The 27,821-nt window shown below is 27.7% G+C and overlaps 3 protein-coding genes across 4 annotated transcripts; 1 reads left to right on the top strand and 2 right to left on the bottom strand.

Annotated features, from left to right (window-relative positions):
* Positions 1-2,081: 2,081 nt before the first annotated feature.
* LOC132923153 (tubulin alpha-2 chain-like) lies at positions 2,082-4,229 on the bottom strand. Its single transcript, XM_060986987.1, has 6 exons — positions 4,215-4,229; positions 3,503-3,824; positions 3,135-3,436; positions 2,896-3,066; positions 2,488-2,841; positions 2,082-2,422 (listed from the first exon to the last, which is right to left on the bottom strand). Exons 1-6 carry the CDS (start codon positions 4,227-4,229, stop codon positions 2,162-2,164), a joined length of 1,425 nt encoding a protein of 474 aa, XP_060842970.1. The 3' UTR covers positions 2,082-2,161.
* A 117-nt stretch (positions 4,230-4,346) lies between these two features.
* LOC132920894 (cytochrome c oxidase assembly protein COX15 homolog) lies at positions 4,347-8,894 on the bottom strand. The gene is made up of 8 exons (XM_060983620.1): positions 8,630-8,894; positions 8,481-8,561; positions 8,053-8,300; positions 7,810-7,996; positions 5,224-5,470; positions 4,842-4,996; positions 4,668-4,781; positions 4,347-4,586 (listed from the first exon to the last, which is right to left on the bottom strand). Exons 1-8 carry the CDS (start codon positions 8,696-8,698, stop codon positions 4,452-4,454), a joined length of 1,236 nt encoding a protein of 411 aa, XP_060839603.1. The 5' UTR covers positions 8,699-8,894; the 3' UTR covers positions 4,347-4,451.
* On the top strand, positions 6,953-17,258 carry LOC132920893 (RAB6A-GEF complex partner protein 2). 2 transcript variants are annotated; one of them, XM_060983618.1, is made up of 8 exons: positions 6,953-7,117; positions 9,218-9,367; positions 9,644-9,876; positions 10,345-10,494; positions 10,565-10,677; positions 11,373-11,525; positions 16,131-16,320; positions 16,831-17,258. In XM_060983618.1, exons 1-8 carry the CDS (start codon positions 6,999-7,001, stop codon positions 17,043-17,045), a joined length of 1,323 nt encoding a protein of 440 aa, XP_060839601.1. In that variant the 5' UTR covers positions 6,953-6,998; the 3' UTR covers positions 17,046-17,258. The 2 variants fall into 2 exon arrangements, with proteins under 2 accessions (XP_060839601.1, XP_060839602.1); XM_060983619.1 differs by having other exon boundaries at positions 6,957-7,117; positions 9,208-9,367.
* The last annotated feature ends 10,563 nt before the right edge of the window (positions 17,259-27,821 follow it).

The following is a 27,821-nucleotide window of genomic DNA, read 5'->3' as shown; positions in this document are numbered from 1 at the left end:
CTGGCCAAGGACAAGTCCAATAAGGCCGAGCTGTTTAATAATAAAATTAATAAATTTTCAATTTGCCTTGAATCTGATAAAAATAAAAACATAACTACCTATTATGATAAAGGTGTAGTGAAACAACCCCGTGAACTTCAAAATATAGCTATAAGAATCAAGTAGGTTGTAGTTGCATTCAAAATTAGTTATTATAATAGTTAGGTAGGTACTTACTAATAAGATAATAATTTATCACCTATCATTAGGTATTACCAATTTACTAATATTAGCATAAATCACTAATGTGATTCTACTTATGATGGTAAATAAAATGAAAGTTGAGTACTTATCCCATACACCACTACTATATACTATAGTAAGTTGTATATACCTACATACAGAAAATTAGGTACCTATTATTATAATAACTAGGTATGTTAAACGTACGGTTATCTGATTATTCATATCATGTAATGCACAACTGTCGAAACACAATCATATAGGTACCTAGATATATATATAGGTATTATACATTTAATAATTAAATACAATTAATTTAAATATTATCTCAAGTACCTAATTTATCTACTATAAGTAGTTACTAGTTAGTAGGTAGGTATTTATCATTACATATACAGTAATATTACACTAGTATTGTAATTAGTCCTCGAATTAGTCAGAAATATCTGTCAATTATTGTTTAAAAACAGCTTTAGATAGTACCTATATACTTATAACAATCTAATCAAATAAAAATAGTTTTTTTTTTTTTAAATATCACCATTTAATGTTGTAAATATCTAGAAGATAATAGTTTACCAAAAATCTTAATATCTAGGTATATTATTTTTTTCAATTCATTTTAAGATCCTAAAAATTTCACAATATTTTATTTATTAAACAATATTTACTTGGTTAAATAGGTAGGTACTTTATATGAACAATGCACATAAACAAAATGCCTATTAAACTATCAAAAATGTAAATGTTTACAAACAATAACAACAGTGATTAGCATCATATTTTCATAATAACAATAGACTTAACTTTGTTAAGTCTAGAATGAGATAGTTATTAAACAAATTTTAAGTACCTATAGTTTAAATTCATTTTAATATTTATTATTTTAAAAGAAACCGTAAATAACACATCCATCATATTATTTTAATTATTATGATATAGAATGATTTAATAAATTTATTGATACAGAACAGGGATCCCCAATTAATATGTTTGAAGGGCCACATTAGGGATCTGAAAATTTTTCACGGGCCATCAAAATTCTAATTACATATTTACATTATTTAAAAACCAATAATATTTATCAAAAATAATAATTTACAATAATAACACATATAATGTTGTCGTAATATGTGTTATTTATTATTTGTCTGCAAGCCGGATAAAATGTGTTCGCAGGCCGTATGCAGTGCGCGGACCACCATTTGGTGACCCATGATATAGAATTTTGGTCTATCAAGACAAGATAGAATAATTTTACAAATATTTACCTTATATAATAACAATAATTAGGTGTTGATTAAACTAATAAATCAGTAAATAATATAATTATTTGTATGAAAAAAAATTTAAAAAACTAAAAAAAATCCAAAAACTGTTATGACATAATTTTTACTTACTGCTTATGCATTATTATTTTAAAGTGTAGATTATAATTATCATATTGTAAAATATGTAACTACCTATTTAATTTAAAATAACATTTACGATATTACATTATTTTTTTTTATTTTTCTTACACAGCTGCAATAATTGTACATCCAACAATATCATTCTTATGTATTAAGTACTCAATCTAACAAGAGAACATGCTAATTCTGAGTATGCCCATGCGTTAACCTGCTATTATACTGGTTCCACTATGGTAGGTTACCTATCGCTTAAGGATGTGTTGTAGAACAAAATTGTGTTAATTAGCAGCATGTTCTCTCACTGAACATAGTATATTTATATAGTATTAGAATGAATTGATCATATTATCTGACAAAATCTGTACTTAAAAAATACTTATACACAATAAAAATTATTCTTGGTGTTCAGTGATAGATAATATGTATCTAAATTATAATAAATACAAATAAAAATTAATACATTTAATGGGTATTATTTACAACATATTATACAAACATTGCACTTACAAAACAACCTTGTTCAAATATTAAGAATTTTCAATTTCTTCATATTCTGCTATTAATTTTGAAATGTTTTCATTAGTTGCATCAAAAGTTGCTTCATCCATGCCTTCTCCTGTATAATGATGTAAAAATACTCTTTTTGTCAACAATTTATTGTAATTTTTCATTGTGTTCATCCAATACTGTTTTATAACTGTATTGTTACACAATATTGTCGTTGCTGTAGAGGCCGCAATAATTCCACTACCTGGCATAGTGATAGGAAGTAGATTGCATAGCCCAAACTAAAAAAAAAAAGAACAATTTACATTTAAAACACTCAATTAATATTAAAATTGATTACGCTCACCTTGAATAGTGGAGAATTCAAATTGTGTGTTACGGGAATAGAATGATCTCTTTGAAGAAAAGCAATGGTTGTATTGATATTGGTTGGTTTTAAATTACCTCGGAACATCATACAGATTGACAAATATTTGCCAAGTGTGGGATCAATTTTGATCATTTGATAATCACTATCAAAGCTCATTACAGCTGATTGTGTACTGGCTGATGAAATACTTCTGGCACAACTTGTGATGGGAGCGTATGAAATTAACGGAAAATGCAATCGGGGCTGTGGTATTAATTGGTTTAACAATTTTGAAATGTTACTTGTCATTGAACCTTCAAAACGGAGTGATGAAGTAACTCCTGACGTAACCTAATATTACAATATTTAGTAATCAATTCTCGTTTACATAATTACAATACATACTAGTGCTACAATACTATTTATGTTTGCATAAGTAGGTTTAAGCAAATCTAATTTAGAACCACATATATCATAGATTGACTTGTTATCAAAGAGCAAAGAACAATTTACTAAATCTAAGACATGATGAGTTGCCAAGGCAGTGTTATATGGTTCCACAGTAATATTTGAAAACTGTAAAAATTCAATTAAGTAGTAATGTTTACAAAAATATTTTACTATAGACGATAATGAAAACAAACTTCTGATGAAGAGCAAATGTTTAAGTCAATAATTGTTTTGTTAGGATACGTGTTTTTAATGGTTTCGATGATCCTTGAACCCATTCCAGATCCAGTACCACCACTTATTGATCTAAATACAGCAATACCCTGTAATGAATTACAATTTTCTGCTAAACGTGCCAGTTGATCCATAACTTTCGATGCAAGTGTCTTGCCGACTCCATAAAATCCAACAGCATAGTTACTTGCAGCACTTTCCTTTCCAGATATTATATTCTCATCAGAAAACAACTTTCGAAAACTTCCACGTTTCAAAACATCTGAAAATAAACAAGTAAGAAACTTTATTAAAAATGCACCAGAATCCTCTATGATTAATTACGAACCTATAACTGAAGGTTCAGTGTCTACAATCAGAGCCCTAGGCACATAGGAATTGTCTTCCAACAAAGAAAACATTGATGTAGAATTTGTTGTTAGTTCTCTAACTGTTCCATTTAGATTGATTCCATGTTCAAGACAAAACAATTCCCAGCATGATAATCCCACTTGAACACCAGCTTGCCCAATATGAATCCATATGAACTCACCTTGTGATGGTGGTGGTGGTGGTGGTGGTAGTGGTGGAGGCAGTTCTGGTTTAACTACTTTTCGTTTCACACGTCGTGCCTTTTTAGATTTCTTAGTACCTTTCTTTACACCTTTTTTCTAAAGGTTATTTTTTAATATACACTAATAATATTTTTAATAGTAATATTTTCTTACCTTTCCCATTTTCATTTTTTTCATTTTTTTTATTTTTTTCATTCTTTAAAATTGGAAAATAATAAGTAAAATTGTTTTTTATGTATTATAAATGTTTATTATTATTTAAATTCTTTATATTTCCAACGTTACATGATATAGGTACATACATATATTTTTTGACCACTATTCATTTTTATATTTTAACTGACATACTTTTTTCTATCGTCAAACAAATTAGTTATATCAAATTATATGGACCATTTTATATAATTTGAGTATTTGACTCATGTACTAATTTGTAAATTTGTAAATTTTTAATTAATTGGTTCCTCTTTTCTGTATTCTTGTTACCCTAACACAAACCATTTTTAATCTTTAAAAAAAAAAAAATGGTAAATTATTCATACCATTTTTGAAAATTAAATAGTATTAAAATAAATTATTTCTATAAACAAACACAACAATATTTGAAAATAAATAATATAGATACTGATAAATACTTTTATTAAAACAAATATTTAACCATTTATAAATACTTACTCTATATTTTATTTTAATCTTATATTATACAAAAAATAATCTAATAATTTATATTTTAGGTAATTTTTTAAGTTCGTGTACAAGCCATAGAGCAAGTGAAAGTAGTGTAAGTGAACCTGACTGATGAGCAGCAGCTAGAGAAACCGGAACATAAGTAAGAAGTGTAGAAATTCCTAACCCCATCTAAGAAACAAAATTTTAATCATTTTAATCAACAATTCTAAAATTTTAGCATCATTTTATAATTTTTAAATTAATTATTACTTGGCACCATGAAAATACTGCTAAAGCAGTGGCAGCCGTCTTAGCTCTTGGAGGTAGCTTACTTTTACGAGACATAACATATAAAGCAGACAGAATTGAAACAGTACTTATTCCCTACAATATGATATTAAAATAAAAAGTTAATTATTTCTTTATAAATATGTTATAACTTACCAATATTCTATGGTCAAATTGTACTGTAGTAGGATTCTCTGTAATATTTTTAAGTACAGGTTCTATTTGCAATATATCGTCGGGTATCCATTTGTCACCCATTTTTGGAAAAGAATTATAAACCAATCCAGCATCTAATCCAGCAACAAATGCACCTAAACATTAAATGAATAAGATAATTTATTATTTTATTTTAGTAATTTCTTACATTGTATATTATAAACATTTTTATACAATAATTTATTAATAAAATACAATATTTATAAGCTTAAAATATATACATTTTACAATTATATGATTATAAAGTAGTATTAATAATCCTCTTTTAATAAATATACTCCAATTTAGTAGTAAACAGATTTAAATTACTCATTTTACATACCAGACATAGCGGTTAAAAAGACTAATCCTTTAGCTGCCATTGCCAGTCCCACAAACTTTTTAGTAACAAATCCAGTTACTGTAACTGGCAGAAGGATACGTAATGAGTTTGTTAGAAGAAATGAATACAACACAAATGCTAAACCCAAATGGGAAGCCAATCTATACTGAGATACTCTTGGAACATCTGTGGGCTTGTCAAATCTATCTTCTAGACCAGATTTAACCATATACCATCCCATCAAACCCTAAAATAAAAGTATATTTAGAAATCAACAACAACTATTTTTAATTAATAAAGTAAAAAAATAAAACAGGTTTAAAAGTTTAGTAAGTATAATTATATAACATTATAAATTACTTATTTAATTACATTATTTTATACCTTAAATTCAGCAATTATAACATTATAACTTTTAATGGTTAATTTAAAAATGTTTAACACTAAGTACCTAGGCGTACTTGCAGAATAATAGGTATGTATATTTACAGCCACAATTTATACATGTTTAACCTTCTTATAGATTTAATTTATATTTTTTATTGTAGTAACGAATATATATTATATAATAATATTTTGTTATACATCAAAACAGTTATAAATTAATTATGCAATAGAATTTACTTAATGAGGACAAATAAGCTGAGTCCCGAATAAATATATTTGTTGCATTATACATTGGCTTATTGGCAAGGCTGGGCAAGTCAATGATTTTTTTTAACTTAATTAAGTTAAATTATTATGCATCAATAAGAAAAAGTTAAAAGTTAATAAAATTTTTGGTTAACTCAGTTAGTTAAAAGTTAATACACATTTTTTTAAAACTTTTTATGAAGTTAAAAAAAAGTTATTTTTTTTAATTCGTTAGCGTATTTTATTTCTTATCAACACTCAACTAAATTATAGACTATAATGCTTATACTTCATACAACATACAGTATTTCTATATTTTAATATTTTCTAATTTATTAAGGGTGTTCCTTTAGAGTACAGAGGGATTGGAAAAATAATATTTTTAACTAATAAATTCACAATAAAAATATTTTTTGACATGAAAACGACTGAAAAAGTGAATGTAAAAAAAAATAAAAATTAACTTAACTTTTAACTTATTAATTCGTTAATGCCCAGCCTTGCAGTTATTGGGATAGTTGGATAATGAGGACAGATAGACCAAATTATGTGTCCTAATCATACAGATTTTACTGTACTATCATTTTACTGCATCATGCTTGTTGATTAATGTGTTTTGGTTGGGCTACCAGATTTTAAGAAGTGTATATAATGGGGAAATACACTGGGAATCCTTGGGCTTGTTATAAATCTTAATGTATTAAATATGTAAACAAGAGTTTAATTATTATAAACCGGGTTTTCACAATTTTCCGTGATAAGTTATTGACCTAAGATCGAGAAGAAACTAACGGTGATGCCACTTATTATATGGGAGCCACCAACACAGTACAGCAGCACAGGCAGATGTACAAGAACTATTGAATTTAAAGCACCTTTATGCCACACAACACCACATGCACTTGCCACTTGTATACTTAAATTAAATTAATAAATCACAATTTAAAAGTATTATTGACTTAACAATCATTTCAAACCAACAACTGAAGTAACCTCTTGATCACCCACTTCTACATTATAAATAGATATCTTTATGTATTGGACCATGGTTTATCATTGACTATGTTTACCCAGACATTAGATGTCCCTCAAAGCTCAGCTATCTTCTCCTATTTGCTTTGTTTATAAAGTCTGCCCCTTTAATGTTCTATCATGCCAAACTCCTAATTTTTGCCAATAATATGAAGCTTTATTTGAGTACCAAATTAATCATCAACTGTCACCTTCTTCAAGAGGATCTCAATAGATTAATTTGCCTTGGGTAAGTCACTTAAGCTTTTCTTAAACATTTCTAAATGCTCTTTATTCACTTTCACTTGCCTATACTTTCCTGTATCTTTTACTTACAAAAATATTAATATATCTATTACAATATTACATATAACAATAACAATCAGTAATTTTGGATTTACCTTCACACGCAACCTTTTATATATAAGATGTGTGTAGAAATATGTTGTAAGAATTTCAAACTGCTTGGTCTTATACTTCACAAATCTTGTGACTTCAAACATGATGAATCTATAAGGCTTTATATAACATATTAGTACAACCTACCTTCAAATATGGTTGTGTTTTATGAGATCTCTCTACCTCAAATGCCTGTAAAATAGTTTAATGAATCCAAAGACTATATTTCATTCTAAATTGTATAAATGCATATACATATATATTTATAATAACCTTGCTATGTATTAACTGTTTACAATAACTACATTTTTTTGGGGGGGTTGTCGTTAGATTTTTGAAGATGATGCCAGCAACTATTTGAAACTACTAATGGTTTTAATAAAAAATTTCAATTTTTTTATCTATTTTTTTAAATTTTTAGTAAGACTAAACTTATTTAATAGTTAGTTTTAATATTATTTTAATAAATAGATTTAAATCTCAACCCTAGTGTTTAAATTTAATTAAGTTAAATATTTTTAGAATAATGTATTAATTTCATACTTGTCCTGCTAACAATACGGAACAAATCATAGAATGTATTTTAGTAGTACGGCTAAGTTTGCGAGTTAACCAAAATCCGGCCATAGGAATAAAAAATGCAGCACCTATGCATCGTCCCCAAGTCCTGTGTGCATACTCCATCCACCATATCCATTTGAACTCGTCTATAGTCATAGAAGAATTTTTCCTAAAATAAATTTTATAGTCAAATTTTTTTCAAATAGTTTGGATAATTTCACTGACATTTTAAATTCAGGATATTGTTGATATTTATTGAATTCTTCCAACCACTGAGTTTGAGTAGTAGGTAGTTTTTCACCCAAAAGTTTCCAACTAACCATAGATAGACCAGATTCTGTTAACCTGGTGACTCCACCCAAAGCAACAGCGACAAAAACCATTCCACTGCAACCAAGAAACCAATAACCAACATATTTTGGATCAGTTTCTACTTTTTGAAAGTTACTAAAAGATTTTTTCCACAAATTCAACTGTAATGTAATAAATCACGATAAAGAAATTAGTATAATCTAATAGTTCATAATTATATATTTTTGTAATACAACTTATGCAACTATTAACAAACAGAATAAACTAATCTTTATCCATCTCATAGACTATAAAGTTTTATAAAATAAATTAAATAGTTATCATAATCATGTTCTACTTACATTTAAATTTGATGATATTGATGTTTTGTGAATTGATGGTTGATGAGTGATGGATAGTTGTTTGGATTTTAATAGCAATGTCTACAACATAATAAATCCAAATATTTCTCAAACTAAACGGTATAATAAATTTAGCATGGTTATATTACTTTGCCAATTGTTAAATTGGGACTCATCTTTGTACCTATACCACATAAACATTTACTTAGACTTAACATACTTCAAATTTTACAATGCAAAATTTAAAAATATTATAATAAAATTCACTTTAATTAAACTAACAAAAACCAAGATTCAAATACCACTTTTTAATCAAATTTTAAAATATAAAAATTAAAAAGTCATTTGAATTCAAATTTAATAAAATTACAAGATACGTATTTGTCAGTTTTCTAGTTTTCACAGTTACACCATTCGAAGTAATTCTGATTTCTGATAACTCGTATCAACCAAACGAAAGATTGATAACATATAAAATGATAAATAATATGTGATAAGATATATCTTTAATCGTGTGTGATAGTAAATTCGTGTCAAGAAAATGTTTTGAATTTAATGTTTATTTTACATTTTTTGAAAACTATATAATAAATTATTATAATTATAATTTTTTTTTAAAGTGATAATTCTACAATCTATAAATATAATTATTATATTTACAAATGATCTTTTATACAATCATTTGTTATAAACACTATTAACATTTAAAATCTTGATACAATTTTAGTTTATTTTAGCTTATTTAATCCGGCACAAGACAGTGAAATGATTGAGGTATCAGCCAAACTTATTGGTGGCCCTATATTTATGCCAGGTAGTAAAATTGGATGTTGTATAACATTTACTCATCCACCGTTACCATCAGATTCTCGAAGCCAAAGTAATAGGTAAGAATTTATAATTGTTATATTATTTCTGCTTAATTTATAAATAGCCCGAAGTAGGATAGGTATCTAGATATTAACATTTAATGTAATATTATTTTATAATTAAAACTAATTTATCACATTTATAACATTATAGGTACTTAAATAATCCTTATTAATTATTTACTTATAAGAATAATATGATAGTTTAGTAATTTCTTTATTTTCCTTTTCATTAAAATATTATTTATAACACATTTTTTTCTTTTGTTTTTATTAATCACACTACATTTTCAGTGATGTTTTGGAAAACTTAGCATGGGCCAGTGTGCAAATCAATTGCTTGTGTTTAACCAACGATAACATTAATTTCCCATCAGTAATGTGTGTTACCAAAGATGAGAAATATTTAGGAAATTCTGAAACTTCATTTGCACCATGTTTAACAGATAATGGTCATGTTGTTTTATCTACAAAACCAAAAATTTTATTTTGTGATGTTGGACTGTCTCCTGGTGAAAATAAATCATGTAAGTAATAAAGTATTGTAGACATTTAATGATTGAACTAAAAGCCTGCTGTTGTGTTCATTAATTTTCAGTTGAAATAATTGGAGAACTATGACCTATTTTCCAAATTACTAATATTAGTTTACTTAAGTAATATTTTTTAATCTAACTCTTATAAACATAAAAATATCAATGTAGAGTTTAGTATAGTATTATATAATATTAATTTCTGTTATATGTTTTTAATACTTATTATTTGTGTTAGTTTACATCAACATTTTTAGAAAAATACTCTACTTCAAATAAAGAAAAAAAAAAAATACTTTTGATATTTAAAAATTGAGTGGATCATCATATATTGGTGAATAAATTTAGGGCAACATGAAATTTAAATTATTTACCACTCAAATTCTCAAAAAAAGTTAATCCTATTCTGTAAATATACTTTTAAAATAACCATTTTGTTTAATGCTAAAATTTTGTTTTTAGATTTATACAGCGAAACATTGCCTAATGATGCACCACCATCATATAAAGGACATTTAGTTAAATATGCTTACAAAATTACAGTTGGTATGCAACGTTTAAATAGCCCAATTAAATTATTGAGAGTACCAATACGTGTTGTAGTCATGCATGGTAAATTTTATAAAATAAATAAATATTTATTTGTGATTTATTCATTAATTTGTCTGTGTTTGTGTCTTAGGACTTACTGAAGGAGTGACATGTGAAAATAGTATTGATTTATCTCCAAGTAACCCATTTTTAGAGTCTCAATATAAACATGAAGAATGTGATATGGCTCTGCAAATGCTCCAAGTATGTATTTAAGAATAAGGTACTTGTTTCTTATTGCGACTACCACATATTATGGGTTATAGTGACGCCATGTGCCCGTATCCCATTCTAATCTTGCATTTTGCAAGTGAATTCAATTTCTAATTTTATTTTTTCCAGTGTCATTACAATTGCACTTATTGCAATTTCAGTAGACTGGCTGGGTAACTTTTAAACCTTTAAGGCAGTGGACTTTGATAGTTCATCTATAACATCATAATACTTAGTCGCAACACATTAGCTTTGGGCAGTGACGCCAAACACTATGTTAATGTATGACAATTGTCCTATGTATACAATTGTTGGTTGGTAGGTGGTCACCATAAAGTCTCATGCAAATATTATATTATTATCTGGGAGAATATATGATTTTATTGTATTACAGAAACATTGATCTTCAAATGTGAACTAATTATGTGGTGGGTGGGTGTTTGTTTTAAATGTTTGTCCTACATATTTTTTTTACTTTGGCACCACTGGCTTTGGGTTGTTTTGTATTATTATAAACGTATTAAAAATAGCATGCATTCTATATTGAAGTAGTCGCAATAACGCACAAGTACCAAGAATAAATATAAATATATCACTTAAAAGCGATGATAATTAAAATCAAATACAAAACTAAAATTAGTAAATTACTTTTATCAACATTTGTATTATTTATTTAATTTTTGTAGAATATAACTGCTAAACGAAGTCCAAATTTTTACAATATAACAAACTCTCGAGGGAAAGTAGCTCGGTTCTGTTTATTCAAACAAGCTTACAGACTTGGAGAAGATATAGTTGGAACCTTTGATTTTGAACAAACTGATGTGTCTTGTATTGAGGTATCATATATTCATTATTATGTTATTAAAAAATATTTTTATGATTTTATGTATTTATTAGGTATGTGCTAAATGTTATTACTTAACTAAATCTTAAGTTAACTATTTTTTATAAGTTATAAGATCAACAACATTTTGAAATGATTATGACTAACTTTATAGAAAACAGAGCTTGATAATGGTTTTTTTTTCCATCACTAAAACTAAAATTTTATAAAACTAACCAATAATTTAATGCTTTATATATTATGTATAAACTATTTCAGGAAAATAGGAGTAATTTTGTTAAATTTTAACTGCAGAAAAAATAAATTTTAGCTGCAAGTGTATACATTTACAATATTGTCCCAGAAGTAAATAAAACTAATATTTAAATAAAATAATATAAAATATTATTAAAAAAAATTTAATAAAAAATATGGGTAAGTGGGTATTGCTCTTCTGTATAGTAGAGATGGAAAGTAGGTCACTATAATGGATGTGTTAAATTTAAATTCAATGATATATTTGTTGTGATTATGTAAAATATTAAAACTTTAAAACGCTCGTAACTCGCTTAAAAATTAAAATACCGATAAAAACCTATGAGATACCCTAGATAACATTATTACCTTTAAGTTTGATAATAGGTAAATTTACTCTAATATTAAAGCTGACATCACAAAATGTGTTCTGCTGAATGAAAATTTGCTATGATCTGCATTAGTAAGACAGAGACAACACATGCGAGTATAACGTCCTCTTAATCATTATAATAACTAATAAAAATTTACTAGGGCAACAATATATTACTTTTTGGAGATGACATAAAATCTACATAATATTATGTCTAATAATATACTATATACATAATTTTAAAATACTTGACAATGATACTCAGCAATACATAAAGTTAGTTTTAATTTAATAAATTGTAATTAGTTAGTAGATATAATATAATATAGATTCTGATAGGTAGCATACTACACGAGTATCGATACAACTCACTAATTGGTTAAATATTAGTAGATCAAGATCAGTATATTTTATATTGCTTGGTGTTAAAACTGTAGAGTGGAGAGGTTTTTAACCTTTGTGCTGGAAGTTTGGAACTTTTTTAATTTTGTAGTATGACTAAACGTTATACATTGCTAAATTTTTTGTGTCCTAAATATTTAATTTGTAAAAAATAATATATGGTGTCTTTTTAAAAAGATTGAAATTCACTGTGTTTGAATATCAATTAATTCTTAAGTTATGCAAATATGTATTTAATATTGTTTATTTTTTTTATCACATTTATGAGGTTAAAAATTAAGTGTAGTTAATTATCATTAATATTTGAAAGCTTAAAAATATTTAGACCCAAAAAATAAAAACACATTTAATAGTGAAATCTTTAATAATAAAGTTAAAAAAATTATTTTGTGTATGTATCTTCAAGTACAGAGAACAAATTACTCAACCACTAGATAGAGCAAGTAGATTACTTATCTATACCCACATTTACATACAATAATTTAAAAATGTAATTATAGATTCAATTTGATATACATTTTGAAACAAATATATATATTTATAAGCACTCAATATGTGACGAACATCCAATAATAATTAATAAATTCAAAATTGTTTTTAAATTATATGATTTATCATTTATTTCAAATTTATAATAATATTACGATAGAGTTTTTAACGATCATAAATTCATAACTAATAAGGTCTATGACTAATAACTATAGGTTTGTACGTTTTCTAAAATTTATTTAAAACATGGTTTAGTGATATGGAAATTTGTTTCATAATATGTACCAGGAGTATCTATAGTAATTGTTTGTTAGTGTACGTTATTTGTACTCATTTTACGTACCTATATAATTTTAAATTTTTTCTTTAAATTTATCAAAAAATGATTTAATTATAAACCTGAAAAAATATTTGATGAAAATAATGTAGGCCATGTATTTTCCTTGTCTGTGATACTACTTTTAGTTAAAATTATGAACTCCCGATATTATTTTATCTATATTCACATAATACATAGACGATAGACTACATGTACTCGTAAGTAGTTTATAGTATGGGAAACTTTAATTAGTTTTACATGCTTCGTTGTAGACTTGTCATCATCGGTTGTTTTTTTTAAATATCATATACCTATACCATGTTTCAGAGTTCGGAAAATCAGTTATTTTAATTGATAAATCAATATTATTTTGTAGACTCTGTTATTTTGTTAAGTTAAAGTTAGTCGAAAAGCAATTTAGGTAGATTAGCCTAAATATAAGCTAAATATATAAGCCCGCAACATTATTTTTCTATAATACATACAAGTCATTTATGTACATTTTAAACAACATAAATTAATGTTTTTCTAGTATATACCGTAGGTAATTAAAATTGTTTTGTTTTTATTACATATTTAAGTAATTGTGTTTATTCTAAGGGCATATTTAGTGATTATTTAGTGCATAAATATATGCATATTTTAAGCTTTTTTAAGGTATGAAGTCCCTTAATGAAGCCTTAATCATATAAGTCATAACCAACACCAAGATTCTGTATTTTATATATCTATTTATAATATTATTAATTCTAACAATTTAAACTGAACATACATATATTATATTATTATAAATAGAGATTGCACACTAATGAGTAATGACATTCACTAATAAGGTTGACTTTAAAGCCAACTATAGGCATATAATAGGATTTGTTGAACTTTTGGTTTCAATGCTATCAAACGCGTATTATGTGGCTTATCTGATTCGTGATTAAATATCTATAATAATGTAAAGTGATTATAATAGTTTAATAAAAGCCATTAATTTTGGGTACATTGCTTTACATTTTGGTTATAATTATGTACATTATTGATTTTCAATTTTCAACAACCTTCATATATTCACTAAAACCATAAAATAATTTTATTATTTAATTTGGTTCTTGACAGTTTTGTAAATGGCTCTTTTATGAATACGACCGTATTATTATTCCCTTTCCAACAATTTTTCATCTCCTAAACCCTATTTAAACACATTTTCGACAAATTATGCCGCGGTCATTATTTTTGAAACAAATGCAACAAAATATTCACGAGATCATGAAAATATTTAAATTTAGTTGACCGTATTATACTAAAATGCATACATCAATATTATTTCATAATTAATATTAAGTAATTTAATTATAAATTTAAATATTTATTTTTATTTTGAAACTTACTTAAATAATAAAAATATGAAATTATAATGTACTTACCTATAAATAAATATATACCTGTATTATATAATATAACATTACTGAATTAACTATTATATATAAAATGAGATTATATTAACATAAGATATATCGGACCTATTTAACTAAACGTTTTTTAAACAGTTTAAAGTTATAATCAAAACCAAAGAATAAAATGTCTTAACATTTATATTTAAGTTTGCGCGAGTGAGTTTTAATACGAGTTTATAATATTCTCAATTTTGAAATGTAAAATATTATTATCAATAGTTTATTTTTTATAAACTATTAACATTTAAAGAGTCGATGACTAGAAACACATTTTACTGAAAAATAGATGAGTTATTAACTAAGCTACAACAGTTAACGATGGATGCCTAATAGTCTGAAAATTAAAACGCAATATATTTAGTAAGAAAACTAACATGTTATAACTTAAATTGTGTCAGTTTGATTGTTTTTTGAAGTCTAGAAAATTGTTAAAATTACGTATCATATTATAATAAGTACATATTATCTACCTACTTAATTTCGTATTTATATAAATAAAACTAATTATGGAATATTTTCTTCATTTCAAAAAAGTATTCATTGAAATACTAACTATAAAAAATAAGAAGACCCACATAATTATAAAACCAATAAATTTCTTATTAACTTGTTCATAATGTTTTAATTTTTTTTTAGTTGTTTGTAATAATGTAGTTATTAATTTTATTAAGTATTATCTTTGTAATCTGTTAAATTAATGTACAAGAAATGACACTAACTAATAGCTTTCTTAAAAAAAAAATCATTGTTTATTTTACTACTTAATCATATCGTAAGTATAAAAAAAATCTAGTTTGCAATATTAATTATCAAAATGTTGACGTAATTATCATAATTTTAAAGAGTAATTAAGAGTTGTTTTATGGATATAAAAAATATATTATGTATGTTTAATGTTATTCTTGACTGTCTTTATATTATCTATATCATATTTGTTTAGATATCGTTTAGAATTCGTGTTTAAAACATGGAAATGTGCCATACATCTTTTATAGTGTTACGAGTAAAAGAACAATAAAATGTATTTTTATATGACGTGTATATCGTGTATGTACTCGTATATTATGTATTTTAATTGTCTCGCTTTGCTCAAGATTGGATTGTTATAAGAGTAATATCACTCACCCTTCCTCATTATCTACTCTTTTCTCTAATATTGGATAAAGATAATGTAAAGGCCTACTATAATATAACAATCACTCGTATTTCTAATGTGCACAACTTAAATAAGTCACGTAACGGTTTCCATATAAAATAATATTACCTATTATGATTAAAAAGTTTTAAACAGCCATGAGAATATTATATTATAATATAATGTTGTTTATACAGTTCACAGTGAGCTTGCAATGCGAAGAGGCCGTCAATAAAGACTTTATTGCAGCCAGCCCAAGACCCAGGAAAGATAACGTATCTATCGTTTCATATAACACGCAACATCAATTCTGTGCCAATACTTTGAAATCATTTCTGCAGCTGGCTATACCACTGAACGTAACACCGGCCTTTAGTACACTCCTGGGTAATTAAATATTGAATAATTAAGTAATATCCGTATTTTTTGATGCGCACATTGCCGAATCGAGTTATTAAGTAGGTAAGAGAAGCTAAGAGCTAACCCCACCTGATTGTCTAAACACTCTAAACCTAAGAGAAATCAGTTTCGAGATAAATAATATTTCCAAAAACAAAAAAATTATTTATATCTGTCTATATTTACACAGTAAAAGTTCTCTAAGTAACGTATTTTTAATAATATTCCAATAGAAAAATACTTTTATACTTTCCAGTATAATACAGCAGATCTACAATGAATAGGTATATAGACGTACAATATTCAACTGTAGGTAAGGGTAGGTTTTTATGCTATACTGATCTGTATATATACGATAAGCAAATATTTCCCGAAATATAACCATATAGCTTCTGATTAAGTCCGTATAATATGGGTATGGAAATTGATTAATTTCGCGCGCTGCTTGTAAAATAATTATTATATTACGAATTATGATAGAAAATATATACTTTGTAGTATGCGTGAAATGGAGGCTTCACTTTGAATTCGTGACCAGTACGAAAACTTCCGGCGAACGATTGGACGAAACCAAGGAGGGCACTTGCTGGACAGGCCCGGAACACGTAGACATCGAGACAATGGTGTGGGATTTACCCATACAGATATATCCGTCCGTACCTTCCATAGCCAATGACCCTCACGCCCAAACGAGGATAACAATCGCGATATGATTTTTTTCTCCGCTATACCTATAGGTACTATAGGTACACCGTTCACAATGTTTTGTCCGTTTTATAAAAATAATAATGTGTATTATTATTATATTTTTTTTTTATATATGAATTATCAATCAAAACATTTTTTACACCTATTATTATTTTTTTGTTTATTATTGGTATCTTGATAAATTACTTTTATTCTGTTATTAAAAATCGAAAGGGACATTTTCTAGTGTTTTTTTTTCTACACCGTTACCGTAAACCAGCAGAAAAGCCCTTTTACAAATGTCAACTCTTACACGAATACAATAATGTCGTCCTATCCTCCGCGTGACGTGTTATTAAAAGGATAGCCGAAAAGACATTAATCACTGTAGCACACACCGTATACACACGCATACATATTATATTATATTATTATATATAGTCGTTGTCCGTCCGTCCGTCGGTCGCTGATGACCAGTGACGGCTGCGGCGGCGGTCCACTGCGATTGTGTGGATAAACTTTCGGTTAGCCTTCATACTCAACGAAATAATAATATTACTATTACAACAGTATAATAATAATAATAATAATAATACATAACAATACGCAGCAGAGCTGTAGCGGTTATGATACAATTTGACAAACAAGGAACCGAATCGCGTGTAATTCCGTGCGGTACAAAGGCATTCCTGAGCGATACTGAATATTAAAATAACTTCCGGTCGGTCAAACATCATAAATGGCAAAGGCGTGCACTGTAGTAGATACGCCGCACATGTAAAATAATAATAATAATTCGAATAATATAATATACGAATCAGTCGTACGGGGTAAATTTTGAATTCCAAAGAAAACGCGCTTTATAGTTTTTGTATAATATATTATTATTATGTTCCCGGGTACCTACACGTGAACCTGCCCACCTCGCGTTGTTTTTGGATTTTTATTTATCTATATAGTATCAATAGTATATAGTATATACGGCTGTGTTGCCTAGAAACATATAGGCGGAGATAAGAGAGGGCACTAAAGGGGCTTAACCTTCTCAAATGTTTTATTCTGAACCAAACTATATTTTTACAAATTAAAAGTAATATATTACTGGTTGTTGAATAATATGGTTCTTACGTTTAACTTAAATCCTCATGATTATATTATCTACTTATAAAATTAGGCTTAAATTAGTATACTAATAAGTAATAGCAACAGACTAACGAAAAACATCTGAGTGATTAGTCTTCCCATTTATAAAATAATAATATTTTCGCCACAAAAGTATTGTCTATAGTAATACTTATTTATGTTATAATTTATAATAAATTTTATCTACTTAAGAGGATGTCAGCACTCGGCACGCTATTTGTTTCCTATCTCTGACTCACATGCAACATAGTGAATGTGAATTTGCGTTTAGCAGTATCAACCTCGTGCAGTTAGTTTTAGTACTCGAGTGATCGACCTATTATGAAACTTAAAGTTAGGAATATTATCTGTATTTTGTACATTGGCTTTTCTACGAAATTTTAAAGTGAGATAGAAGTATGTTTTGAAGTGTTATCATTTATAAACTTATAATTATCATAAAAATTGTAATGTCGTAAAATAAGCCAACGTGTAAACACAGCTAATATATTCCTAACTTTAGGTTAAATTCACTTTAATTCACTCGAATACTAGAGCCAGTTACACGAAGTTAATACTGTTGAATTCAAATTCACCATGTTGAGTATAGGTCAAAAAAAGCTGCAAGTAAATAGTTTAATTATATTTTCTTAGTACTAAATATAATATAATTGATTTGGTGTATTATGTTATTTTTTGTAATAATAGTTACTAGGTAAGTATGTTGTACGTAGTGTTTCTGTTAAAAATATTTTAAATAGTAAATTTATTAGAGATATGGTAGCAGGGTCGGCCTGGGTACCTGAGAGTCCAGGCAGGAATTATTTTCTGGGGCCCAATAATTGTATACTGTATTTTAGGGTAACACAGTACAAGGGCCCAGGCAGGAATCTAGGCCCTCCGGTCCTGGCCGATCCTGTATGGTAGCTTCGCTTCATTGGTTCTATATGCTATCAAATATTTAAGATTCATCATTCATCTCATTTAATATTTAATAGGATCTCCACTTATACCTATAACTATAGAGACAATCAATAAATTTTGGATACTACCTAAACGAAAAACGGCGTTTATAATACGCATAATATAAATACCTATATAAGTAAATGTAGAAAACCACACGCTCTTTGGCAATAAATTAATGCCGGTTTGTAGTAGAACACAAAACCCAATTCGTTTTCTCGGTCTGTTTTGCATGAAAAGTACAGCACTTACCATTGCCACGAATCACGTTCTTTAATCCCGTGATTAACGGCTCTCGGGTTCAGTTTTAGATAGACGAGTACATGGTGATTTACATTAACTCATTAAAACAGTCAATCTATTTGTATATTATACATATTTCAATAAAGTTTGTAGGATTTTTTTAAAAAATTATTTTTTTCTTCCAATAACTTACTTAAATTGTAGATACCTATGTAACAAGAGTTGAGTGACAGGAATGGATACTTTGCGCGAAATGACAGCATACTTCTTTTCGTTCATTAAACTTTAAATGTCTGTAAGTAATTTTATAACTGATGGTACACCATTTGTCTATTGAATATAAATCCAAACTAATAAATCGATGTATATATATATAAATATATGTATAATAATAATATATCGTGTCATGCATGTGGGATAAAGACAACACAATGTATGTGCTGTAGCTATTGCGGCACTTTATTATAACAAAGTATATTATGCATAATCAGTTCGAGTATAGCCTATTTACGAGGAGTATCTAAGGATATGAGGGATGGATTTTATTTTACAAACAAATATTTAACCTCTCAGGTAACGGGTTTAGTATGAATTACCAATAATAGGTATACAGTAGGTATAGTAAAAATCAAAAACTTTGTGTTTATAATAATATTATTAACTATCAAGTTTTCAGTTCTCACATCAGTTTTGAGAATGAGCGAGTGGTGCCAGGGTTACCACCTTTCAGTGACAAAATTACGGGACACATATTTTTTGTTAAAAATATTAAGTTTGATTTATATACATGCCAATAAAATAAAATATTGTCAATTTGTATAGTTCCTTAAAATTAAAAATAATAATATAATTATGGCTCATTATTTTATTATGTTTGCAAATATTTATGAAATACAAAATCAAGTAAGCCTAAAATAAAAAAATTAACTGATGTATTTTTAAATATTAACAATAAAATAATAATAAATCTCTCATTTGGATTATAATACTTACAGTACTTATACATTATACAAACTAAATACAATTGTTAGATAATTGTGTAAAAAATTAAGAATAATATGAAAAAGTAGCTATAGTATTGTACTTAAAGTTTTTTATTTATTTTTAAAAGAATATTTTTGGTTACTTGATACTGCTTTAAGTAAGTCTTCGTCAAGCTTTATTTTTTCAATAAAATCTGAACAGTTTTCTTCAAAGTTTAGAGTTATTTGAAGTTCTAACTTGATAAGTTCTACTTTGCACCGGTTCCTTTCTTTTGACCACTTTTGGTTCATAATTGAAAAAACTCTTTCAACATAAGCGTTTGAAGGTGGAATGCTTAACACATATGAAACTAATAGAAATATATTTTTTAAATTTTCTTTTGTGCCACTTGAAAATATTTTAGTCCACTTAGAATACACATTTTGTGTACTACTATAAATATTATTTAAAATAGGTTTTATTATGCAATACTCATTAAAAAGACCATCTAAAGAAATATTTTCTATTTGTAATGTCTTAACAACTTTCACTAAATCGTTGAAGGAAATTTCATTGTTTAATTGTAAGCATTCAATCACTTTAAAAATATTGTCATCAGAGAAGTTAAACCACTTAGATAAATATGTATTAATATTTATATAAAACTGCCCAAAGATTGTCTTATATTTTTCATATTTGTTTGCTTTTAAATGTTGTCTGCATGAAATGAAATGAGCTCCAAAAAATTGTTGTTCCAATCTTTCTGTGAAGTTAGTTCTTAAATAATCCATAATTTCATACAATTCTGTAGCAGAAGTGTTCATGTTTTGTAACCGTTTACTAGTTTGTTGAAAAATTTGAACCACATTTGCACAAAAAGTTAAATATATATAGGTTTTATTATAAAGATAATTGTCTTGCTCTGTATCAGTATCTGCATTTATTGATAGTAATTTTTGAAGAACTTTGGGACATTCATCTCCTATCGATATAAAATATGATATTAAAGCTGGATAAAATTTTAAAATTTTGTCAATTGCTGGACCAAGAGATAACCACCTAGTTGGTACATGTTTTACCAGTTCTTCCCAATCAACTTGAGCGAATTCAAAAAAACTTTTTAAATTTTCTCTTCTAAATGCAGACGAAGAGAAATGACTATATATTTTTAATGAGAGTATGAGAGACAAATAGTTTGTAAATAAATTAAATTAATTGATTTGGTAAAAATAGATTTTAAATATCATATTTTTGTATAATTTTAAGAAATACTCAAATACGGGACATATTGCGTCCCGATACCCATTATGCCAGGACGCGGGACAAATCAAACAAAAACAGGACTGTCCCGTGAAATACGGGACGGGTGGCAACCCTGAGTGGTGCGCCCCTCAAGTAAACGAACTTTGTATAAATACATAGGTATAATGCCTCACATTCCCCAATACAAAGTCATTAATACGCCACTGCACATCATTATATATTTTATTGATACTATATCAGTACTGCTCCTTCTGTTCTGCTCCCATAGACGGCTACAACATTTGTTCGCTCCGACGGTGTGATTTATGTACATTGACTTTTAATTTTTGGATATACGAATTGTCGTGTATATATATATGCACGGATGAGCAGTGGTGGGAGGGTTTGATGTATCGTTTCAATATATTTCGAGAGTTGCTGCAACGATAGTACGTGGTGTGGGTAATGTATATATATAATAATAATAATAATAATAATAATAATATGTATATTGTACGTATATTATAGTCGTAGGACACCCAATAACAGCAACATTATCACGCCCGATTATACGCGCTCTAAGTTTCAAGTCCTAAAAGGGTCGTCTCAAGGTTCATAATATTATACCCACGAATTGCAAATGACGAGATAATTAATTGCAAACAATATATTGGTATAATACATAATAATATAGTCTAATATGAAGAAAGGGTACTGGGTAGTAGTAGTGAAGAAAAGGTGAGCAATGATCTTTATTTAGTTAAAAAAAAAATTAAATTCAAATTTAAATAATATCCATTAGAATAATTACATTTTTCCCAATTAAATTGAAAAATAATAGGTATGTACGCATTTAGTTAAAATTTTATTTTCGTTCTTATTCCTAGAATAACTATACCTAGATACGGTTACAACTTGTTCATTAATTTTTTTAATTTTAATCTCAATGTATTTCAATTATTTTAAATAACTACCCATAAATAAGCAAATCAATATTCTCGATTTAATAATTATTGTATTGACACAACTGTACAAGCATGTTTATTCAACTGTACCTATGTACACTATCCACATTTAATATATTAATAAGATATATTTTAACATAATGTTAAGTTCTTATTTGAAAATAATTTAAAGTTATACAATGACTATACATATGTACGACTAGACACGTAAAAAAAAAAATAAGTTACTTATTTTGAACTGAGTTAAATTAAAAATTTTCCTTCGTATAACATAAAACTTTTTAAATAAATACATATTAAATATAAACTTTAACTTTCTTATTACATATACCATATACGTTGACTTAACTTTATTTGGTTTATTACCTTGCCTGTATATTGTATAGGGTGGTATGATTTGTTTTCCTTGTCTCACGACTGTAATGTAACTATATGTAATATTTATATATTATATATAGGTTTAAAGTTTCTGGATTACTTCTGCCCAACTGCAGTTTAGATTTTCCTAACAATTTTTTCGGCGCAAGAGACGTTTATCTTCTGTCATTACTCATTTGGGTTGTTTACTTCAACAGTTTCTGAGATATTTTAATGTTACCTTTAACATTTTCAGCGCTCCTAAATGTACTAAAATTGTTGAGCTATGTATTATCTTAAAAAGTAAAAGCAAGTAAATATATACACACGCTAAAGATCAAGTTTTCGATCAGCTCAAAATCTAAAAAGAAAACTATCTAACCATCAATACCAGCCCGTTCAATACATGATTAATTTAAAAAGATCAATTTACATGTGTTATACATTAAACATAATTTAGGTCTCAAAATGTTTATTGTTTTTAAAATCAAAATGCATATAAATATAAACATATATTACGAATAGGAAAAACGCGTAAGTGTGTTGTTGCAATAGAAAAGATTTGAGTAACTTTACAAGTCTAAGTGCCACGAATCACGATAGTGATTTATGTATAAAAACAATTTTTAGTTATTTTGTATAATACTCTTATATTGAATCAAATTTAATATTCCAAATTCGTTCATTGTATTGTCAAATAATGGTTCATAAAAAAAAAAAAAACATAAGAACTAGGTATTGCTTATAATAATATATACTATAATAATTTCAATTCTTTATACGAATAATAAGCATGCAATTTGAAAGACTGTTTTCGCAATTAGCACTTTTTTAGATTTTGCGGAAAACAAAAATTACAGTGAGGGGACTGGAGAAAAGTTTATACCCTTGACCAATTTGAAAACTATGAATACCTATATACTTATTCTAAAATTAATTTTGAAATCATTTCCGATCCTATCATAAAAGATTGTGTGGTGTGAAGGAAACTTCAAGCAACTGCCGAATTACGAATTTCAAAATAGTACCAAAAATATTTGAAAATAAATTTAAAAATTAGTAGGTACATAATTCTTATATAAGTTGGTCGTGGTTAGGATTCAACTTTACGTACGTGCAAATTTGTGCTAATTACGTGCTGAATATTGGCACAGGAATAAATTAACGTATTCATGTTTGGCGTGGTTGGAGAAATGAGTCGCGCAAATTAATGCTAATTGCATTTTGCTAATTATTCACGTGAAACGTATCCACAAAATAATTTACAGTAGAAAAAGGGGAGTTCTATTTTGAAAAATAGAATTTTGTACCCCCACAAAATATTCCTCAAGTAGTAAAAAATATTTTAAGAATTTAAAAATATAGTCTTAAAGTATATTTAAAAATTATAAAATCTAATTTTAAATAACTGCAGCAATATTAAAGAAAAATAAGGGCCGAGAATGGTTGGTAAATCAGTCCGTAGATATAATAAAAAAATAATATATGATATTATCAGACCACGTTCATAATATATAATAATGCGTAGGATAACTATTATCATAATATTATATATAAAACTAATGTGCATATAACTACTATATATTATACACGCGTTTGCATATGTTTCACCGCTAAGCCCGCTCTCGTCCGGTCAAAAGCTAATGAAATTCCCGCGTGGCGTAACGTTTATTATTATTTTTAATATAAAAATCCTCATCCACCCGTCGCGGCTTTTGAACAGTGTTCATTTTTTTCTACGTTTTTTTTTTTGTCGTCACATTATTATTATTATTTTTTTTTTTAATGACAAGCGTTTATTCCCGTCGACTTCGCGCGCGCACTAGTCGCGATGATAAAAGGGTGACCGGCAGTGGTGTGCGCGGGGACGGCTTCGAGTGGCGACGACGACGACGATTAGATCCGCGTGTTCAACAGATTAAAGACTTTTGAGCGCACCCCACCGAACCCTCCCCATGCCCCGGGATAGTGCGCGATATTGCGCGCGTAACGAGCCGTAGGAATTTTTATGCGCTGCCCGCGGAGAGGGCGCGGCGGCGCATGTCATCGTCCGCGCGCACATAATACATATAATATAAAAGGCTAACCCGCCCCCGCCTGTATACACTGCCGTGCTGGTCGCAGGTTTCGAGAGTATGTATTGTTCGTCGTCGTCGTCGTCGTTTGTTATTTAATAATATAATAACGCACAACAATAATATAATGGTAGTAATGATTTTTTTTTTTTTTTTTTTTACTGGCCGTTGCTAATCTCTGCGCTTCCTCCTGCTGCCCCGCCACTTTATGGTATAGATATTATTTTGTATGCGCGCAACATCCGCACACCCATAACCCATGTTTTCGAATGTTTGCGTGCACCCAGAACGAAAATGTATATTATTTTATGGGCTTTTCTCTTTAATATTCCGAAAACATTACGCACACAATAAATTGTATAGTATTATATAAATAAAAAAAACCAAGAGGGCCATTCGATGGCGGGTTGTGTTAATTCCCTTGAAACGTCAAAGTATAAGCAATGGCGTTCGGAAAAAACGACTCTCCGAGATGTAATGCGGCTCGTGGATTGCGGGAAAATCTGCTGCCGCACGTCCATGCACATGTTATTATTACGAAAGATTGAAATAAATGAAAATATCGCTGGAAGCCTGCAATACATTTCTCGACGCTGACAAAGGGGAGGGAAAAACCACGTTTGCCTTCTCCTCCTCATCGTCTGCATTGATGTATAATTAGCTCGTTAATTGTACGCTGTAAGCAATAATGTATAGGTGCACCATGACAGTGTAAGCCTACCGCCTACGCAAACAATATATTACAGCGTATGATACCATTACGCGTAATATTATACGACACGACGACACGCCACCAATGCACTTATTATTATATGCATGCACGTACAATATACACTGCTGCATCAATGGGGTAGGCTAGTAGCGAAGGGGTCGCGTTTTATAGGGCTCGGAAGGCCGGGTGCTCGTGAAGTGGCCACTTGGGTGCAGCGCGTTTTAGGGGTGGTTTTGACGTACGTCCTCCGCCGCCGACGTATAGGCAACGCGGGATGATCGTTATTAAATGTCACAAATTACCCGACGACAGAGCGGTGTAGGTATAACGTCGGTTTTTTTTCTTTTTTCTCCCTTCTCTTTTGAACTCAGTAGTATCATCAAAATTCCAATCCCAGTGCACTGATAGACCTCGGGAATCGTGTAGCATACGTATAATGTAATAATATGCGTTTGACCGACCGATTTAGACGGGATTTACGTGTATTTAAAATACAAGTGAAAACTTCAAAGGGCACATTATTAGTATAAAATAATAATATATATTATGTCCATGTACGATCTTTGGATCTTCAAAACAACAATGATCTCGGTCCCACGGAAACAGAATCCGCGCCTGCATATGAAACGTATTAAATTAAAACAGTACACGAGTAGATAATAAATTTAAACAGTTGTTCATTAGTGTTCACAATTATTTTTATTTTATTTCTTGGTATTTTAAATGTTTTGCATTGAATCTCTTCGTGGGTGGGTATCACATGACTAAACTTTGTAATAACTTTAACTTCACATTTATTCACATCACCACTTTAAATATCTTTAGTCTTAAATTAAGTTTGTTAAGTGTTATGAATTATAACTTATAATATTTCTGAAATATAATAAATTACTATCCTTATAAGTCATATAGAACATATTACTAATACATTTTTTAATTAATAATATTAAATAGGTATAGGTATATAATATAGTTATAATTTAAAATAGGACACATAGTTACAATATTTAAAAATTGAAATATAACCAACTAATTGTATTTACGGTGGATAAACACATTATAATATTAAATTATTCGTAGTTCGTACTATAGAACTAAAATAAATATAAATATTATCATTTGACTATACTTCAGATCTAGAATAATCCTATTATTATTTATTTTTAATTACACAAAATCTATTTACTTAGAATACTTAGATATTTATTAGGTATTAATTATAATTAATAGTTCTTAAACGTCAGCCAATTAAACTTTTTGTACTGATATGATAATTAGGAATTCTAAATAATTTAATTTAACTAGTTAAGTTAATAATCTCGTCTGGTTATTGTTAAAATTATTATTTTAGCAACATGTTATTGTCTTAACTATCGTATACTATATGTATAAAGCACAAGCAATGAAGCAAACTAAACTAATATACCACTTATTTCTCAGAAGTTCCTATATAATTGAGAAGTAATAACGATGTTGATTATACTTCGGTCTTGGAATGTATGAAATTGGTGCATAATGGAGATTGTTATAGTAGAAATTATACGCTATGACAGTAAGTAAACGATAGTGGTATTAATTCCGAATAATTTTCATAAACTGAAATATTGATTCAGGAATTCTGAAATCTAAACTAAAGAAACTAAGAAAAATTAGAAAAAATATGGAAAATAAAAAAAATACGATAATAAAACAATTATTAATTAATTAATATTATACTATAAAATAGTTATGTCTAACCAGTTTTGGACATTAAAGTATTTTTTATTTATTATTGTAATTTAAAAACCAATAACCGTATAGAGACATAACATGTTTGCGAAACATTTATAAATGTATCTTCTTAAGATAATATAAATTTTCGATTTATGCACAATACAATTTTGCTAAAAAGTATTGTTTATAAGTAAAAAAAGCTTTAAAATACAATAAGTGCCTTTAACGTTTGTCATAAGTTATTCTTAGAGTAATTAAAGAATATTTATAATATATTATGTAAATAATTTTTTTTATAAGTGTTTAAAGTTAAAATGTTTACAAAAATGTAAAATGTTGCAAATTATTTTGTGGTTAAAATTAAAATAAATTTTCAAATTTAATATTTATAGCTAATTCTTACAAACTATCAAAACTAGTCTTTCACATTAAAATCACAATATCCAA

This window comes from Rhopalosiphum padi, chromosome 2 (genome assembly GCF_020882245.1).
Source record: "Rhopalosiphum padi isolate XX-2018 chromosome 2, ASM2088224v1, whole genome shotgun sequence".
NCBI lineage: Eukaryota > Metazoa > Arthropoda > Insecta > Hemiptera > Aphididae > Rhopalosiphum > Rhopalosiphum padi.
The sequence above is the reverse complement of the archived record's forward strand: the minus strand, read 5'-3'. Positions and strand labels throughout refer to the sequence as shown.

Coding starts and splice junctions, on each gene's coding strand:
- LOC132920893 (XM_060983618.1), top strand. CDS start 6,999: ATGTTCTATCATGCCAAACTCCTAATTTTTGCCAATAATATGAAGCTT. Junction 10,495..10,564: donor ACGTGTTGTAGTCATGCATG/GTAAATTTTATA, acceptor TTTGTGTCTTAG/GACTTACTGAAGGAGTGACA. Junction 10,678..11,372: donor TGGCTCTGCAAATGCTCCAA/GTATGTATTTAA, acceptor TAATTTTTGTAG/AATATAACTGCTAAACGAAG.
- LOC132920894 (XM_060983620.1), bottom strand. CDS start 8,698: ATGTTAAGTCTAAGTAAATGTTTATGTGGTATAGGTACAAAGATGAGT. Junction 8,301..8,480: donor CAATATCATCAAATTTAAAT/GTAAGTAGAACA, acceptor ATTACATTACAG/TTGAATTTGTGGAAAAAATC. Junction 5,471..7,809: donor CCGTATTGTTAGCAGGACAA/GTATGAAATTAA, acceptor CTTTTATTTTAG/GGTTTGATGGGATGGTATAT.
- LOC132923153 (XM_060986987.1), bottom strand. Junction 3,437..3,502: donor CACTGAACCTTCAGTTATAG/GTTCGTAATTAA, acceptor GTTTATTTTCAG/ATGTTTTGAAACGTGGAAGT. Junction 3,067..3,134: donor ACATTTGCTCTTCATCAGAA/GTTTGTTTTCAT, acceptor GAATTTTTACAG/TTTTCAAATATTACTGTGGA.